The 20086-nt window shown below is 37.9% G+C and overlaps 1 protein-coding gene across 1 annotated transcript in view; it reads right to left on the reverse strand.

The window, feature by feature from the left end:
* Positions 1-20086, reverse strand: part of LOC138695250 (calponin homology domain-containing protein DDB_G0272472-like) — a 227161-nt gene that overhangs the window by 78171 nt on the left and 128904 nt on the right. Inside the window, exons 3-4 of the mRNA XM_069819718.1 lie at positions 11072-14978; positions 7062-7105 (exon numbers count right to left, since the gene is read on the reverse strand). Of these exons, the coding sequence (XP_069675819.1) occupies positions 7062-7105; positions 11072-14978 (3951 nt within the window). The remainder of the gene's footprint in view (positions 1-7061; positions 7106-11071; positions 14979-20086) is intronic.

The raw sequence follows: 20086 nt of genomic DNA on the forward strand, positions 1-20086 counted from the left end.
TTGGTTCAGCCATTCTGATTTTGTGAGCCACTGCTTTGAGTGCTTTGGCGCAAGTTCGGAACTGTAGGACGGGAACTGGAAAACTTCCATCCAGACTCCTGAATCATCAGAACTTTTCCAGTCGTGGTGTACAGCCACATCTTGGGGCACAGAAGCACATTCTCAGAAGATAGCATTCCACGTCCTTTGTTCTGGACAGCGCGTCTCATTGTCTTCAAGCTTTGATAAAAGCATCGTCATTAATTGTGGTTTCACGTTCGAGAAAAAACCAACAATGGCGACTCAATTTCATTCCGGACAACGGCTCTGACAGAACGTGCCTGTTTAGGGAATTCTTACTTTCGGGGATGATTAATGACACAATTGCACGGATTGTTGTTTTGATTGGATGGATGTCAGTTTATAAAATACCTTGGTAAATGTTTCGTCTGCAGTCACAATATGCTCAACAATCCATCTCCCTAATTTCAAAAACGCTGCAAGAATTTCTGAGCTGATTCAGTACGGTTAATCGAATCATCTTTCACATGGACTGCCACAGAATTTTTCTATTTCTTCGAGGGGTGAAGGATCAATTCACCCTTTTTTCATTTAAATGAAATTGATATTATACATTCCTGATCTGTTATTGTTATAAGGAGGCCAAAAATACTTTGAAACTAAGAGTATCAGTTAGTGGGAATTTACATTAACAATAGGTATGCATATTTTTTAACATTGTTCATTGACTAGAAAGTCTGTGGGCACAGCTATTGTATTAAATTCCAAGAAATGAGACAATCTAAAACTTACATTCTAAATTTACTGACCATTATTTTTTTAATATTAAGCATTTGTATTTCAATAACAATAATCTGCCATTGACGTAGCTCAGTCGGCTAAGACGCTTGCCTGCCGATCTGGAGTAGCGCTCGGGCAAGGGTTCGATACCTGCTTGAGCTAATTACTTGGTCAGGTTTTTCCGAGGTTTCCTCCAACAATAAGGCGAATGTCAGGTAATCTTTGACGAATCCTCGGCCTCATCTCGTCAAATACCATCTAAATGTCACCACTACCATGGACGCTAAGTAAGCTAGTAGTTGATACAGTGTCGTTAAATAACCAAGTAAATAATAATAATAATAATAATAATAATAATAATAATAATAATAATAATAATAATAATATTGATCATTATCATCAATCCATTATGAAGCATTTGCTATTTTGTAAATTATAAATCCCTCTATTTATTATGCTTCTTAGCAGAGGCATTTTATGCGGTCTTTGAAAAAATAACAACAACAATCAATTGGGTCAAGTGACCTCTGACCCTCATTGCGAGCGTTCATGGTCAGTCACCACACTTGATCGGTCACTTCGCTCTTCATATTGGACATCAGTTGACCCTTCTTTAAGGAAATGAGACGAATGCTGTGCCCTTACTATTAATAGGACCATAAACATCACAAAATCGATGGGGAATTTATATAGCAATATTGTTGTTCACGTCGCCCTCGGTGGCACAGGCGGTATAACGCTGGCCTTCTGTGCCCAATGTTACGGGTTCGATCCCGGCCCAGGTTGATGGCATTTAAGTGTGCCAAATTCCGGAACATCGGCGACGCTGATATAACCTCGGCAGCTGCGAGCGTCGTTAAATAAAACATAATTAAAAAAAATTGTTGTTCACCAACAATAAATGTATTACAACAAGAACTTTGCCGTTGGCGAGATTTTTTATTGTAGAACTTACTATCAGAAATTACTCTCAGACGACACTGGACAAGAATATAACTTAACCATAACAAATTGGCGAAGAGCTAGCTAATTAGTCACTTTAAGCGACTATGAAATGAGCGACTGTGCTCCATTATATGCTTATCAGCTGTAATTAATTGCGCTTTAATTCCTTGGTACCCATCGTAACATGCGTCTTATTTTTAAACAGCACGACGAGGTCTGCAAGTGACGTCGAGTACTACAAAATGATCGTTAAATAATTCACAGCTGAAATATTTAAAGAATAATAAATCGTAACATGATTTACTTTGTATTAATACTGTAACCTGCCCAGGGCTCGCGTTACGGAATGCGCGCTGGTTCGAGTCCTCATGGGGAAAGATATTTTTTCATGAAATTTCGACTAGGATATGGGAACGGTGCCCAACCAGCACGGTAATGCACTTGGAGAGCTACGTTAGGTAACGAAATCCGATTACGAAAGCCAGTTATAACGTCTGAGGGGATCATCGTGCTAACCAAACGATACCTACCATTCTGGTTGGATGTTCGTCCACCTCTGCTTCGATATGTGAACGTGAGGCCAGCAGCCAGCTGATCGGTCTGGGCTCTGAAAGGGCTGTAGCGCCGTGGATGATGATGATGATGATGATTATTATTATTATTATTATTATTATTATTATTATTATTATTATTATTATTATTGGGTTATTTAACGACGCTGTATCAACTACTAGATCTCATAAAAATATACAACTTTCTTTACCTCTAACAGTTTGAAATTTAAAAATGTATGTAAGCAATTTGTTATGAGTAATTATTAATTTTTAGACGTTATTTTATTGCAATTTATGCATGTAAATGTATTATGTATCGAATTTTCCTCTGATCACGAGAATAGCATACTCTCTAGAATTTTGTAAATTTACAATTTCTTTGTATTGTATTTTTCTGGCAATAAACATTATTCCTTAACATTGTACCTTCTCTCTATTCCTCTGAACAGAACACCCTTCTACTCATCATCTTTCAGCATATCGATTCCACGCCTCTGGAATTCTCTCCCTGACCATGTCAGAGACTGTCGGACAATATCAAAATTCAAATTTAAATTTAAAAATCACATTCTAGTTCATGGAATTGCTTGTTGAACAACTGTCAGGTTGCGCAACTTCGGCTTAACCTTAACATATAGTAAATATTGTAACTATGCTGTTGTAAAATTGGCAATAAATATGTAATGTATTTATTATTATTATTATTATTATTATTATTATTATTATTATTATTATTATTGGGTTATTTAACGACGCTGTATCAACTACTAAATCTCATAAAAATATACATCTTTCTTTACCTCTAACAGTTTGAAATTTAAAAATGTATGTAAGCAATTTGTTATGAGTAATTATTAATTTTTAGACGTTATTTTATTGAAATTTATGCATGTAAATGTATTATGTATCGAATTTTCCTCTGATCACGAGAATAGCATACTCTCTAGAATTTTGTAAATTTACAATTTCTTTGTATTGTATTTTTCTGGCAATAAACATTATTCCTTAACATTGTACCTTCTCTCTATTCCTCTGAACAGAACACCCTTCTACTCATCATCTTTCAGCATATCGATTCCAAGCCTCTGGAATTCTCTCCCTGACCATGTCAGAGACAGTCGGACAATATCAAAATTCAAATTTAAATTTAAAAATCACATTCTAGTTCATGGAATTGCTTGTTGAACAACTGTCAGGTTGCGCAACTTCGGCTTAACCTTAACATATAGTAAATATTGTAACTATGCTGTTGTAAAATTGGCAATAAATATGTAATGTATTTATTATTATTATTATTATTATTATTATTATTATTATTATTATTATCATCATAATCAGTCATCACTATCACCTTTGCTATCTCTGTTTTTCTTTCTTTTTCTTTTCTTTTTTTTTCTTGTATTAGCTCGATGAGAGCTCTATAGTGTTCTTTTGACCCTATTGACCCTCTATAGGGCTTTAATTTAATTTGTATTATTTTCATCAGCGTCTGTATTTCTTTTTTTTTTGTATTTATATGTACTACCTGGTACGATGGAAGAGAAGGCCTTATGGCCTTAATCCTGTTAGGTTCAATTAATAAAATAAAATAATAATAATAATATTTATTATTAATATTAATATTATTATTATTATTATTATTATTATTATTATTATTATTATTATTATTATTATTATTATTATTTAGCGTCAATGGGATCGGTGATAGCGAGATGGTATTTGGTGAGATGAGGCCGCGGATTCGCCATAGATTACCTGACATTTTTCTTACGATTGGGAAAAACGTCGGAAAAAACGAGTAGTTGATCAGCCCAAGCGGAAATAGAACCCGCGCCCGAGCGCAACTCCGGATCGGCAGGCGAGAGTCTCAGCCGATCGAGCTATTATTATTATTATTATTATTATTATTATTATTATTATTATTATTATTATTATTATTTGTGAGCTATTTATGCTGTTAGTTGCAAAGTTCAGCTTTCAGCTCCAATGAACTCTATCTTTACAAACAATTTTTAAATAATGAATTCTTTAGCTCTGGAATGAAGTGTAATTGTCGACTTTCGATCTATCTTTACAACTGAATATTGGAAAAAGTTCCTAAAATATCAACACCCTTGACTGGCAGAAACGAGACAGTGTCTACACACTGTTTAAAAAATAAAGACCATGTGCGCCTTAAAGAAGAAAGGGTAGCTTCTACAACAAGCATCAATTAAAATCTATCATTATTTTGACGCCTAACATGTAGTATAACGTTATTTTTTCACGGTAAAAATCGCTTTTCAATTTATGAGAAATTATTACGATAATCTTGTAACTATCAGCGATAAAAAGCTAAATACAATATTTTCATCACGATTGTTTTTTCGAAATTAATACGAAATTCTGTAGTCTCTTTTTATAGAGTACTATAATGTTAAAATGTTCAAATTTTTTTTGTACAGATTTGTGAGTCTGTATTTCACGTGGAAAAGGGGAACAAGACAAGCGGTGACCTTGCATCATGCTCGTCACATGACCGGGGATTCCTACCTACAGTACTGTGGTCATAATCTTCACTAGAGTGATCAAATGGGCTAAAAGAAACAATACTTGAAGACAGATAATAATAATGATGAGAAGGACGTTGAAGATAGAATAGGAATGACTAATAATTATAAGAATTGAGCTTTTGAATATATCAGTAATCCACATATTGAAGCTTTCAACACACTCGTTCGATTCTGATTTTCCTTATAAACAACACTTCTGAGACTTCAGATGTTTATTTCATACCTGGATTATCTCATAAACATTTACTATTATGTGCAAGATACTATCAGTCTATCTAGAATCATTTTATTGAAGGTTTAATACTGTCAAAGGCCGAAAGGACAATAACTCATGACATGAGTCTCGTGCAACAACCGCATACCATCGCATGGCACCGCTGGACTATTTTTGTAGCAGCAGCAAAACATTCCATCGCTCGCTCGTTCCTGTATGTAAAAACATGCATATTTATTTCAGTTAAGTAGTCCAGTATCATAAAACTAAAGAAATAATATAAAAAACGGGGAATTTTGGAAGTAGCAATATAGTAGTTGTAGTACTTTATTTAACTATGTTTCAGCTGCAGAGTTAGTCAATATCGAACTTCTAAATAAACGATAAGTGGGTGATACATTTTTCCTGGAGACCTCTGTAAGGGACAGGGTTATTTTACATGCCATAAGTCTATAACATGAGACCACTAGATGTACTTCTCTTCTAGAGAAAGTCAATAAGTATTTCTATCACTCTTTAAGTTATTAATTAAACATGAAAAAAGAAAAACTCTCAAGGCACCGGAAAAGAAGAAAAACCAGTTAATTAAAAAATTAAGTATTAATGCCAGGCCTAATACACGAAAATAGTCGATCGCAACTGAAAGCTAGAGTTCAGTGATAAAATGTAACTACTCAAGCAAAGCACCTTCTCAACTATAGCTATTGGATGCAGTAAGAGATAACAATAAATTGAAAACTTAATATACATTAATCTATAATAAAATTATATTTGTTATCAGCTTATCACTAGACTTCGAAGTTGAGGTCCCGGCCGGGGATATACAGGTTAACTGATAGCGGAGTACTGGACGGAGGTGGGGGGGCCAGACTAGGGCTTGTTTACTTTTTCCAACTTCTGTTCACTGCGCTGTCTGTCTAGGTATGGTTGAGGTATAGTGATAAGAAGTTAAGCTTTCTAGCGACAAAATTTAAATAGAACTGGGTAGTGATTAGGGGTCAAAAATAATTTTTTTTTAAATTTTTTGTTTCAGAAAAAATACAAAACTTTTCCTTCAAAACATTATATGTAATATGAGGATATCTCTACAGACAAGCCCATTAAATCATCTCTTTAAATTTGCCGGCGTGGCGGTGCATGTAATTCATACATCCGTCTTTTTTTAATACAGATTCCCGTAAATTTATATTTTTCAAACTTAGGTGCATTTTTCCCTGAAACTACTGAATAAATTTGCATGACATTTTTACAGTGTTTTCTGCACCCTGCGTTCTACAAAGTATAGCTTCGGGTTTAAGAATATCACACACATAACACGAAGAAAAAATATGCATGCATTGAAAAAAATCGCAAAACTGTTAATCAAAGTTCAATATTTTTTTCTGTTTCATTAAGGGTGAAATATTTAACTAAGTTTTGCTTCAGGATTTAAAATATACATTACTTGATAACTTTAAAAAATACAAGACGTATGTGTAAAGATTGTTGCAAATAATGTGCACCTGAAGAATGAGGTACATTTAGCAAAGTGGGAAAACAGGTTATCAGTCAGGACCTTCTTTCTTTTGCTCTTGCATACGAAGATAATTAGTTGTATTTTATACTACTGAATTCAGAATGATTGTTTGTATAACCATGGCAATTTTTATTCCACTCTGAACATCAGCCTAAAAGCCTAGAAATATTTGTACTGAAATTCTTTAATCGCACAGGCTACACTACTCACTCCCCTTAAGATTACTTAAATTATGTACGTCAATATTATATTCCTTATTTACAAAATCCATGTTTCAATATCAATTTAGCAGATCAAATGTAACATTTGGCAATATTGTAATGATATTTGTCATAATCTCACTGTTATTAGTATTACCTTTGAAGTTTAATACAATAAAATGAAAAGTGTGAATTACATCTTGCACAGTGTTCTGCTACAGCTAATTACAATTATATAACGCTATAAACACGAGAATTTGTCTTAGTTATTGTATTGACATATTAACTGGCGGTACTCACATTTCCTTGCGTAGACTCGTCCACGCCACTGTCATGGTCACCTTCTGTGGAAAGGGAGAAGAATAACATAAGGTTAGTTAATGGTTCGAGAAACTACAGAGCTGTCCCGCTTGTTGCCCTTAGTATTACGCATATATTTGGTGAAGTTACAGTTGTTAATCGTTTCATGTTCCTGTGACCTTGGCTTTAATCATATAAATATTTAAAGGTAGCAAAGAAACCCTCCAGTACTCGCGCGGCATACTTTGTAATCCACTTCTGTTTATTACGTCATCACATCTCCGCTTCCAATACTGATAGCATCGAATTTTCAGTATCTTTCTGTTACAGTTTAGCCATGATGTCTGAAGTGTTTGGATGTAAATGTGATTTTTTTCTGTGTAGTAATATATGTTTTTAGAGTGGATTACAAATGTAAAGCCAGTGTTTTCAACAGCAGAGAATACAAGAGCATATTTTCGATTTCCTTATTTGTAATTTGATTTTTCCTATAAGCCTTTCATTAACACATTTTACACGTAATTTATAATGTTGCAATGCTATTTTATCCTGCAAAGATTAAGTGGACATATTTGATAATACAGAACAATGATTTCTTCTCATATGAAACAGACATGTAACTGAACTCAATAGTGACTTAAATTTTAGGAGTAGGAGATAATAACTCTAGAGATTTTAATTATATTTTTTACATCATAATACCACTCATTATATCATAATGACATCACTGATTTATGTATTAAATTTCAAATGGAGTTACACTGTTATATCACAAACAGTTTAACAGAATCAATTAAGTCATGTTACTATTATATACATATTGTAAAATTACATATTCATACGTGCAAAAGGATTGATTGTTAAAAAAAGAGATGGATTACAAATGTCAACCGCGCGAGTACTGGTGTCACAAATTAAGGCGCGAGCACTGAAGGGTTATAATAACAGGGAACCAACTTCATACAATAAATTATTCCTGCATCTATGACTTATAATTAATCATATTTCTGACAAACTGGTGCATCAACTTAGCACGCAATCATACAATTTAAAATTGTCGTCATAGCAACAAAGGTTGTTCATTTTGCTAGTAGCTTCATTACTTCATTTATTTTAAGAGCGTCAAAGTTTAATTACTATTTGTTTTTTGTTTCCTGTTTCTTAAATTAAGTCAGTTCGTTGTGTGTGTTGAAGTTGTGACTCCATTAGAACTGTGATCAGACAATGAGTAAAAATGCTATATACATTACATTATCTTAATAGTTACAAGAAACAGCTGCAACAAAATATTGCATGTATATGCATCCGGACATGTTAACTGGAATAATAAAGTTTTACAGGTTAGGCTTACAATATAAAAAAGATAGTCTAATTGCGAGTACATAAATCTTATAATCTCACCTTTCAATAGCTAAGAAAAAGAACCTTACAAGCAAACATTCTCATGGGGGCAGATGAAAAAGTTACGTTTTTTCTTCCACCATGTTAGTGATGTCAAAACAAGTGCCTATAAAAATTTTGGGTTGTACAATTTAATGGAAATATTTATTGGAACAGAGACATCAATTATTGAGCTATTTTTCAACATATTCCCACTGGAATTGAGACATTTGTCTTAGTGACAGTCGTCTGCACCTCTCTGTCGATCCCATGGCATGACAAATGTTTCAATTCTAATAGGGAATCTGTCGAAATATAGCTCAAAAGTAGTTGTATCTGTTCCAATAAATGTTTCCAATAAGATTGTTTTCTTTCTGTAAACGGCCCAGGGAAACTTATTTTACGGCCCTTATAATTGCGCTCGAGTGGCCAAAATTTGTACAAGCACTTGTTTTGACTTACTAAAATGGTGGAAGAAAAAAACATTTTTATCTGTTCGCTTGAGAATGTTTGCTGTTAGTTTAAGGATTCAGCAAGATTGGGAGTTTGTCTAGAAGAAAAATTCTCAACTATTTAATTTGTTTGTGTAAATATTTTCACTGCAGAATATTTGTGACAATGCAGAAAAGTTATCACAGAATATAAATTGGTATCTTTTATTGTCTCATGAATGTTACAAATATCACAATATCTGAATCGGCATGGTTTTTATTTTATCAATGTTACAAATTTAATAAAACCATGAACATTTCTACTGGAGTTTCTCCCTCTTTCGCTGAATCACTAACTCCAGTGTGGAAATACGCTGAAAATGCTCCGTGAACGGAAACAGTGTAGTTAAAAAGCAACAAAAATAACAATTGACTTATACTAGGGCATTCGAAAAGTAATGGCAACATAGTTACCGTTTCACACTAAATTTATTTAGTTTACTTTTGACACTACATACATTTCCCGCTATGTCAACAATACATTGCAAAATTCTGGGAAAACGACTGATTTTATCTGCAGCAGCATTTATGGATATCTCTCTCACTGATCAATCTAAAGCTCTTCGGATGTCAACTCTTGATTGAAAGCGAATGCCTCGTTTTGATCAATCTAAAGCTCTTCGGATGTCAACTCTTGGGTGAAAGCGAATGCCTCGCTTTCACCCAACTTGAAATAGTTCAGTACAGTAGGACTTTTCTCCCACAGGTTTCTTGTAATGTCCTAAAGCACTGAGTTGCACGTTTTTCTGTTACAACTTGGATTTTTATGTAGCACCTTTGTTCGTACTTTCAGGGCTGTATTGTTTACTAAAAATCAGAAACAACCACTGTATTAAAAATATGGTTATTTATTTACTTTTATTGTTAGTAAGGTTCAAATAAATACAAGTTAATACAATATAAAATAAACTAGCCCACTCCTGAATGAGTAAGACTCGTGCTCAGGAGAAGATTCTAATACAAAGAAAAATAAAATTGAGAATGAATAAATTAGATTGAAAAATGTTAAGTATCTGAACCTAACTATAACTCCAATACAAATTTTTATATTCTTTTATTAACTTGGAGATGATTAATGGTTAAATAATATTAGAATAAAATTTGTTTAATAATCTTGGACCTTGACTAAGATAAAAAGCTGCATTGGTTTTACATTTAGGTTAAGATAAACGCAGATAATTCATATTTTTAGTTCTATATTTATGTATATACCTTTCAAAGTTATTAAGATTTCCGTGAAAGTATTTTAATAAAATTAAATAATAAATTTGTTTAATGTTGAAAACTTTGAAATGTTTAAACAACAATTCAGTTGACTTCGGAATATGTATTATATGTCTTTCTCGTGTTAAATTCTATCGAACCTGGTTAACATGTTTCGGTCTGTTATTGACCTTCTTCAGAACTGGTTGTTGCTGGTCTTGGCGCCTTTATAATATATATTCCGAAGTGATATAGTGTTAAAAGTTGTGTAATCATGATGTATAATTCAGTTGAGTAATCTTTCTGTTTTTTTTAAACAAATTTTTAATACTTTTTTCTGTAGTAAAATAAACGGATAAAGGTTGGATTTGTAAGTTACACCGAGTCTTTCAATATTGCAAATTTATGAAACAATCGCTGCTCTATTACGTAGTACAAGATTTCAATGGTCACAGCTAGGAGCACTGATTTACAGCATTATTGCCATTACTTATCGAATGCCCTTGTATATCGCTGAAAACCTCTAAGAAGCATAACATACAATTATCTCATAACATTTTTTAAAGATGTTACAGTTTTTAAATTGTGAGATGAGTTTTAAAAGTTAAAAACATTCAATATAGTTTATTAAAGAATTAACATACCGGTCCTTATTGTATTTTATTGTTGTTATTTTAATCTTCTACAAAAATATAGGTATAGGCCTACTGGCGTTACTTATATATTTGTGCAAAAGTGTTAAGACAATTATATACAAAATAGTGTATTACAAAATTCGTCTTAGCAATGTGCGTGAAAATCACAGGAATTAAAATTACAGTTATATGTATTTCACATACATGTAAACTTGATTCGTTACTAAAACTTGTTCAGGAAAAGAAAATCAGTATAACAGCAAAACCACAATCCAGATGGCAACAATCACATGGATGTTACCTTGTTTCTTGGCGACTTCGTCTGCGGTGTCCTTCGGTTTCTTCTTCACGATTTTCTTCTTGGGTTTGGGTTCCTCCTGGTCTTTAGGCGTCCTCGCTCTGGGCGACTTCTCGCCCTCCGATTCTGGTGTCGTTCTTACGGCCAGCTTCTTGGGCGTTGACGTCGGCGTCACTGCCCTGCTCTTTTTAGGCGTGGCCGACTCAGATTCCGACGTCGTCCTACTCTTCTTGGGTGTACCCGTCTTCGAAAGAGCAGGGGAAACGCTGCCAGGACGCGATGCTCCTCTCTCAACACCGGGACAAGGGGATTTCGGTTTTTTCATCGGCGATTTCTTCGCTAGAGTCGTTGCTTCTGCCTTAGGCTCCTCCTTCGGCGACGATTCTTCCACTGCAGGTTCTGCTGCTTGTTCTTCCTTCGGTACTTCCGTCTCTGGCAAAGCTGGTTCTTCCTTCGGGGCAGCTTCCATTTCAACTTCTACCTTTAACTCCTCTTTATGCGCCTCTGATTCCTCTTTCACTGGTGATTCTTCTTTCTTTGGCTCCTCTTCCTCGCTCTTTTCCACCTCTTTCTTAGGAGATGCTGCTTTTTCTACATCCTCCTTCTCCTGAGCACCTTCCGGTACTTCTTTCGACAAAGATTCTTTTACATCTTCAGAAGGTTCCACTTTCTTTACAGCTTCTTTTCCTTCATCTTCCGATGGCTCTTTCACTGCTTCTTCTTCCGCCGATTTTATTTCAGGTATCTCTTCCTTCTTTTCTTCTTTACCAACTTCCTTATCTCCTGGTTTTTCTTGAGATTCCTTTGTAGTTTCGTCCGTTTCTTTTTCGAGATATTCTTCTTTCTTGTCCACTTCATTTTCTTGTTCTTTCTTGGGAGACTCTTTCTTTACTTCAACAGCCGGTTCTTCCACTGCTGCCACAGCTTTCTCCAATTCTTTTTTCGGAGATTCCTTTGTTGGTTCTTCTGCTTCCTTTTCTGGGGACTCCTTCTTTGGTTCTTCCGGTTTCTTTTCTGGCGACTCCTTCTTTGGTTCTTCCGGTTTCTTTTCTGGAGACTCTTTCTTTGGTTCTTCTAGTTTCTCCTCTGGCGATTCCTTCTTAAGTTCTTCTGGTTCCTTTTCTATTGATTCTTTTTTAGATTCTTCTAGTTTATTTTCTAGAGATTCTTTCGCAGATTCTTCTAGTTGCTTTTCAGGTGATTTTTCCCTTAGTTTCTTCGCTTCTTTTTCTGGCGATTCCTTCTTTAATTCCTCCGTTTCCTTTTTTGGCGATTCTTTCTTTGGTTCTTCCGCTTTCTTTTCTGGCGATTCCTTCTTTGGTTCTTCCGCTTTCTTTTCTGGCGATTCCTTCTTTGCTTCTTCCGCTTTCTTTTCTGGTGATTCCTTCATTAATTCTTCCGCTTTCTTTTCTGGTGATTCCTTCTTTAATTCTTCCGCTTTCTTTTCTGGGGATTCCTTCTTTAATTCTTCCGCTTTCTTTTCTGGGGATTCTACCTTCGATTCTTCCGATTTCTTTTCTGGGGATTCTACCTTCGATTCTTCTGCTTTCTTTTCTGGGGATTCCACCTTCGATTCTTCTACTTTCTTTTCTGGGGATGCCACTTTTGATTCTTCTGCTTTCTTTTCTGGCGATTCCTTCTTTATGTCTTCTAATTTCTTTTCTGGCGATTCCTTCTTTAGTTCTTCCGCTTTCTTTTCTGGCGATTCCTTCTTTAATTCTTCCGCTTTCTTTTCTGGTGATTCCTTCTTCAATTCTTCCGCTCTCTTTTCTGGTGATTCCTTCTTTAATTCTTCCTCTTTCTTTTCTTGTAATTCCTTCTTCAATTCTTCATCTTCTTTCTCTTGTGACTCCTTTTCAATTTCTTTCGACTTCTTTTCTGGAGATTCCTTTTTACTTTCCGGCTCTACTTTTGGTTCTTCTGGTTGCTTTGAAGTTTCCTTCTTCGTATCAACCTCCTTTTCGTGTTCCTTGCTTGGTGATGCTCCCTTCGTGTCCTCTTCCCTTTCGGCTAACGCAGCTTTCTCGTCTATTTCTTTTTCAGATTCTTGTTTACCTTCCTTTTCACTTATTTTCGTATCACCTTTCTTCTCCACAAATTTCGACGCACTTACATCCACAGTCTCTGGCTCCTTCGGTCTTTGTTCACTTTCACTCACTTTTTTCGGCGAATCTGCTTTGCTATCAACGTCCCTGTCTTTATCTAACATTGTCACGTTTTTCACTGGAGATTTATCCAACGGTTTTTCTTCCGTTATGGATAATTCCTTTGCACCTAAATCTTCTACTTCTTTCTTTGTCGTTGACACCTTCGTTTCTGGTTTTGTCGTCATCACATCATTCTCTTTCACCTGCTCCTTCTTCGGAGATTCTTTCTCTTTGTCTTCTTTGTCCTTTTCCTCCTTGGTAGATACTTTATCTTCATCAACTTCCTTTCTGAGCGGCTCCTCCTTTTTGACCGCTGCTGGAGGTTTCGGTTTGGGTTCGAACCTCAAACTCTCCGTGAGATGCGATTCGAAGACGACGGGTTTGGACTTTTGCGCTTCATCAGTTGCTGTACCTGGAGGTTTCCCGCCCATTACAACGTCGTCAGATGACGTCGATACGACATCTGCTCGACTGACGATCACCACGTCATTGTCGTCGTCGTCCTCGTCCTTACTCACCGCTGGCGCAAGTCCGTTCTTGAGGCCTTCGGCAGGCTTGATGGCTTCGCCATTTAAAATCTTACTGGGCGCCGGCGAAGGCTTCGGAGGATCCGATGTCGGTCTCTGAGGAATCATCGGAGGTGCGGCCGATGGTGGCCTAGGGAACTCTGTTGGCACAACTGGGGGTCCATTTGTTGCGGCTGATTGCGGCTTCTGAAGCTCGGTTTGTTTGATTGGAGGTCCGTTAGATGCGGCCGACGGCGGCCTTTGAAGCTCGGTTGGCACCACTGAAGGTACGCTAGGTGTGGCCGATGGCGGCCTATGAAGCTCGGTTGATACCACTGAAGGTGCAATAGATACACCCGACGGTGGCCTGTGAGGTTCAGTTGGCTTGAGAGGAGGTCCAGTAGATGCAACTGACGGCGGTCTTTGAAGTTCGGTTGTCATCATTGGGGGACCATTAGATGCGGCCGATGGCAGCCTCTGAGGCTCAATTGGTATCTGTGGAGGTCCGGTAGATGCGGCCGACGGTGGCCTTTGAAATTCGGTTGGCAATCTTGGAGGTCCATTAGATGCGGCTGAGGGCGGTCTTTGAAAATCGGTTGACGCCAATGGGGAAGCAGAAGGTACAGTCGACGGCGGCCGTTGAATCTGCGACGGTGTAACAGGAGGTGCGACTGAAGCGGCCGACGGTGGCCGGTTAATATCAGACGCGACTGAAGGTGGGCGCTGCATATCCGCCTTGGCGGCGAAGGACGCCGGCTCCCTCTGAGCGGCATCGAGGTGGCCGTTAATGGAAAAGACGTCGCCGCTAGCGCGGGACGCGGGTCTCTGTGGATCCATGGTGTGGATGCGGCTCTTGATGAAGTTCAGAACCCTCTGACGTCGTTCAGGGTCGAGACCCTTTCTCTGCTCCTGCTGTTGCTGCTGCTGCTGGTGCTTGGTGGCCTCCGCTCCCATGCCACCCCCGCCTAGCGGCGGCACGACGCCATCCTGGGGCGCGGCGTACGGTCTGGGAGGCGGCGGCGGTCTGATTAGTCCCGGGGGCGGCCTGACGCCGGGAAGGGGGCCATTGAACGGGGGCCTGACGAAGGGAGGCCTGGCGGCGGGCCGGGGCTGTGGAAAAGGAGGGCGCGGTGCGAGCGAGGTCCTGCTATCGAGTCGCCTCAGAAGCTGCGGTCTGGGCGGCAGCGGCCGGACCGCGTTGAGGGCACCGCGCGAGTCGCTGCGGCGTAGGAGAGGCGCTGCAGTCACCAAGGTCACCTGTGTCAAGGTCATCGAGGGTATTGAGATTGCAGCACAAAGAGCCATTCTCATAGGCCAAGGGGTACAAATTATCTTACCCTCTCAAGGTTATTCAGCGTCTGTGAGGCCTATGGCTGAGTTAAGTAAGGAGGAAGAATGTAGAAGGAAGCTACTGCATTTATCTTAATGTACCATTTTGGAATTCTTATTCATATAATAATTCTTAGGAAATTAAATCATCCATCCATGTATTATTTAACATTAAAATAATAATTCAAATTATGACATTAGTACAACATACTATGGAACGCCATTAAGATGCTCATAAAACAGTTTAGAAAGCGAATGCTTATAAAATGATAAAAATTCGTTCTACTCGAATTATAAAATGTTTTGCCATTAGAAAGCAACTCTATTAAAAACAATTAAACATGATAGGTATGTATGTGTACACTTAAATATACATATAGGCCTAAATAAATAAATAAATTTTATAAAGGGTACGGCAAAACATCCTCCCTAATTTAAAGTTTAAATAAAAAATAGATGGATCAAAATAAGGAAACTTTATTAATATGAATGGCCGGTTCTTCTGTATGGTTGTGAAACTTGGACTCTCACTCTGAGAGAGGAACATAGGTTCAGGGTGTTTGAGAATAAGGTGCTTAGGAAAATATTTGGGGCTAAGCGGGATGAAGTTACAGGAGAATGGAGAAAGTTACACAACACAGAACTGCACGCATTGTATTCTTCACCTGACATAATTAGGAACATTAAATCCAGACGTTTGAGATGGGCAGGGCATGTAGCACGTATGGGCGAATCCAGAAATGCATATAGAGTGTTAGTTGGGAGACCGGAGGGAAAAAGATCTTTAGGGAGGCCGAGACGTAGATGGGAGGATAATATTAAAATGGATTTGAGGGAGGTGGGGTATGATGATAGAGACTGGATTAATCTTGCTCAGGATAGGGACCGCTGGCGGGCTTATGTGAGGGCGGCAATGAACCTTCGGGTTCCTTAAAAGCCATTTGTAAGTAAGTAAGTAAGTAAGTAAGAATGGTATCTAAACAGTGGGAATTTTTCATTTTTTGAATAACGTGTCTCTCAAGTGGTGTCCTTTACTATCAATGCATTGTTGAATGCGACTGTGTACCGCTGAGAGATTACTGTCACAGTAGCACTATCATCTTCAAAAAAGTAAGGACCAAGTATCCCGACTCTTGCAACCGCGCACCATACAGTAACACGGTCGTTATGTAGAGGTTATTCATGAAGTTCACGAGGGTTCTATCCACTCCAATATAGGAAATTTTGATGATTCACGCATCCCGATAAGTGAAAATGTGCTTCATCACTAAAAAGAATCACAGCATCTTCAGTATCTGCATTACACATTTTCAATTATCGGGATACGTGAATCATCAAAATTTCCGATATTGAAGTGGACAGAACCCTCGTGAACTTCATGAATAACCTCTACATAACGACCGTGTTACTGTATGGTGCGCGGTTGCAAGAGTCGGGATACTTGGTCCTTACTTTTTTGAAGATGATAGTGCTACTGTGACAGCAAACTCTCAGCGGTACACTATTATGATCAACAATTTTTTGGCACCAAGACTCAATGCGCTGCAGATTGACCAGGTATGGTTTCAGCAGGACGGAGCCATCTCTCACACAGCTCAGATTTCCCTCCAAGTCCTGAGACACATGTTTCCCGGACGCTTAATTTCTTCACGTGGCGACGTCCCCTGGCCAGCACGATCACTAGATTTTTTTATATGGGGGCATCTTAAGGCTGAGATGTTCAAACATCGGCCGAGGACTTTGCCAGACCTAAGAAATGTAATACAGGAAGAAATTGGTCTTATTCCTCAAGAAATGCTAGTTAGAGTGATGCAGAATTTCCGAAGTTGGATTCAACAATGTATTGACAGTGAAGGACAGCACTTGAGAGATACGTTATTCAAAAAATGAAAAATTCCCAATGTTAAGATACCATTCATATTAATAAAGTTTCCTTATTTTGATCCATCTGTTTTTTATTTAAACTTTAAATTAGGGAGGATGTTTTGCCGCACCCTTTATATATATATACAGAGTTAACTGTAAGTAATGTCATTAATTTCAGGGGGTTATTCGTTGAGATATTTCAAACGAAAAATTTAATACAATTTTCCTCGTTTTTGCTTACTCTCCGAGACTAAAATTGTTTTATACGAAACTTTTCATAGCGTGTTTTGGGAAAGCCTTTGATTGAATTCCCAATATGCTCAGTCAATTTAAGAGAGCAGCGTATTATAATAATAAATGTTTGAAAGAATTTTAGTTCTGCCCTTTAAATGTACAGAAATTTGATCCAAATAAATATAACTTCATTCTGCAAAGAAATTTTTCAATGTAAAATTTTTTTCGGAACAAATTTCTACATATCTACTGCAATTAAGAACATTAAATATTTAAGCGACACAACAACTTCGTGGATGCAATCAAATTCGTTCACCAGGGGTATTCTGTAGTATAGAAAAGAAAGATTCCTTTACGTTAGAAAGCTCTGTGTGGTTCATAACGATTTTGGACTTGCCCATACGTGCTACATGCCCTGCCCATCTCAACAAATAATAATAATAATAATAACAATAATAATAATAATAATAATAATAATAATAATAATAATAATAAAGGTAAAGTTAAGGTCAACCCAATGACAGGATAAATCACCCAGAGAGTGGCGAGAGGTTAAGGCTTCCCACCTTTACAGACAATCGACATTTAATGGCAGCAGAGATGTCAGTCCTCCGTGCCTCCTCCTTTACCCCCGAGGAAATGTTCCTGTTTCTGGTACTCATTTCTGTTAGAGGCTGAGTAGCCTCCAGTGCCATAGTACGGCTGGAAGGATTACATCAATGGAAAAATCCAAACTTGGGAATCGAACCCATTATCATCCGGCTTGCAGCGGACGCAGGTTTTTTTCAAAATGATGTAATGTGGTGCTTCTACTTTAGGGTTTTTCATGGTGATGTAGTGTGTTGCTCTACTTTAATACCCTGATCGGGAATAGGAGATCTACTCTTAGGTAAGATTATTCTGTCCGTTAGCTTGCTAATTCTGTAATGGATTGACCTGGGAACCAAACGGAGACAGAAAGTTGCAGGCGTTTTCTCTGTTTCGCTTTAAGCACAGCCATAGCAGAAAATACAGATTCAAAAAGATATGTGGTGGAAAACAAAGAAGTCTGATTGCTGTGTCATATAAGTTTGGAGAGAGGCGATCTGGATCTAAATACATGTGCAAGGTCACTCATGTAGTCGCAATGCGAAAGGACAGGGAACCTTCCAAATTGAAGATTCAGAATTCACGGCGTCTCTCCTGGCGGTCTTCACCTGCCTTGTCGTCGAACAAAAGACGACAGAGTCTTCCCGACTCCTCCTGCACTGCGAAATGACACAGTTCATTTCAATGTGCAGATTTACACCAGCCATCTCCTCCTCGTCCCGTCCCGTGATCACTTGATCACATTTCCGTCCCCCTCGCATATGTGATACCTAAGAGGTTACGTCCATTTTCGGTTTTCCCCTTCAAAATTTTCTAGAGCTCCTTCAGTGGAGCAGCGTAACACGGAGTGACACTAGTGGCCAACAGGCTTGGAGCTCACATATTTAGTTTTGTACAACCCCCAACCCTTGCAAGGAAGCGTTTGCGTACCTTTTAAATTTGTCCTCCCATTTCTCTTCTTTCGATTTTTCGATTTTTCGATCTGGATCTGCGCTTTTCGACACAGCTATGAAAAATATTGTCTTAAGAATATTTCCACTACAAAATATTTATTCGCGAAAAATGCTTAGAAAAGTAAAAGAACAAATTCCAGGAGAATATCTCGCGGCCCACTATAAATTGACATCAGAACCCGGTGCCGAGTCGCGGCCCGGCGGTTGAGAAACACTGACGTAGACACTAAACCACAGTGAGAGAAATCGATGTTAGGAATGCTATTCACACCTCCCAGCACGCCACACTCAGCTGTGTGTAATGTCTGTTTTAAAGTTTCCTTAACATAATCCTTGCAGTCTAATCCCTAAGGGCGACTGCAGAAGTGAGGAAATTCAATTTCAATAATTTACCACACTGACTGCAGCGGCCGTGCTCACAATGCGAATTTTAAGAGAAAGGCTCCACACTTTTTGTTGTGTTTGCGAGCTCGTTTAAGCCCTCTGATATATAGGACCGAGATTGTTTTGCGGTATTAGTATGTAGCGAAGGTTGCGCGCCTCTCTTTTGTTGCTGCCTCGCTTTTAGAACGTGCATTATGCGAGCTGACTATTGTTCTCCGAAAGGATTCTGCGCAACGCAAGACCGCTTTACGCTAGGACAGTCCTTTGTTCATTGCGACATTGATTCGCATATTGCGAAACAGTCTGTGTTTAGTGAATACCGAAAAATTCAGCAGAGAAATAAGTTAATAAAATAGGTTACTCACCTTCGTAGTCAAGCTCGCGATTAGAGAAAGACTCACAAAGGAAGACAGGTAAAATAATTCTTAATACGGCATCTCTAGCGGGGAAGGTAAAGCCAAGAGTTAATTAATTAATGCGTATTTTATTTATGCCACAAAAGTGATCCTGTCCCTCACACTAAATTTGTCCATCATTTCTCCCCTACATAAAAATTCAACTTCTTAGACAACAGATTCGTTAACATTCCCCTTGTGTGCGAGTCTAACTCACATTATATAGATATTTAAATTAAAAGTTCAACGGAGGCCAAAAGCTTTGAAGAATTTATCTGGATCGATATACTGGGTGTTCATTTCAAAGTGTGTCATGACGTCACTGTTGATGAGTCGGCGATTTGAAGCGAGTTTCAGCTTTTGTGTCAGAGAAGTTGCCTATTAATCAAGGCGTTCAATCTGAACTTGAGAACGTGTACGGTAAACTTGAACGTCGTAGCAACAGATGGCGGTCTGTACGGTCTGTGTGCTACCATAACCTCTTTCGAACTGTGTTTTGCGCGGGCAAGTCGTACATCGGTTGCGTACGGCAACATTCCACAATACATATCAGATGCTCCGTGTCCATGTTGACCGTCGAAGTTAATGTCAACAAATACGTAAGTAATCGTCTTCA

The sequence above is a fragment of the Periplaneta americana genome, chromosome 1 (assembly GCF_040183065.1).
Source record: "Periplaneta americana isolate PAMFEO1 chromosome 1, P.americana_PAMFEO1_priV1, whole genome shotgun sequence".
NCBI classification, from domain to species: Eukaryota; Metazoa; Arthropoda; class Insecta; order Blattodea; family Blattidae; genus Periplaneta; species Periplaneta americana.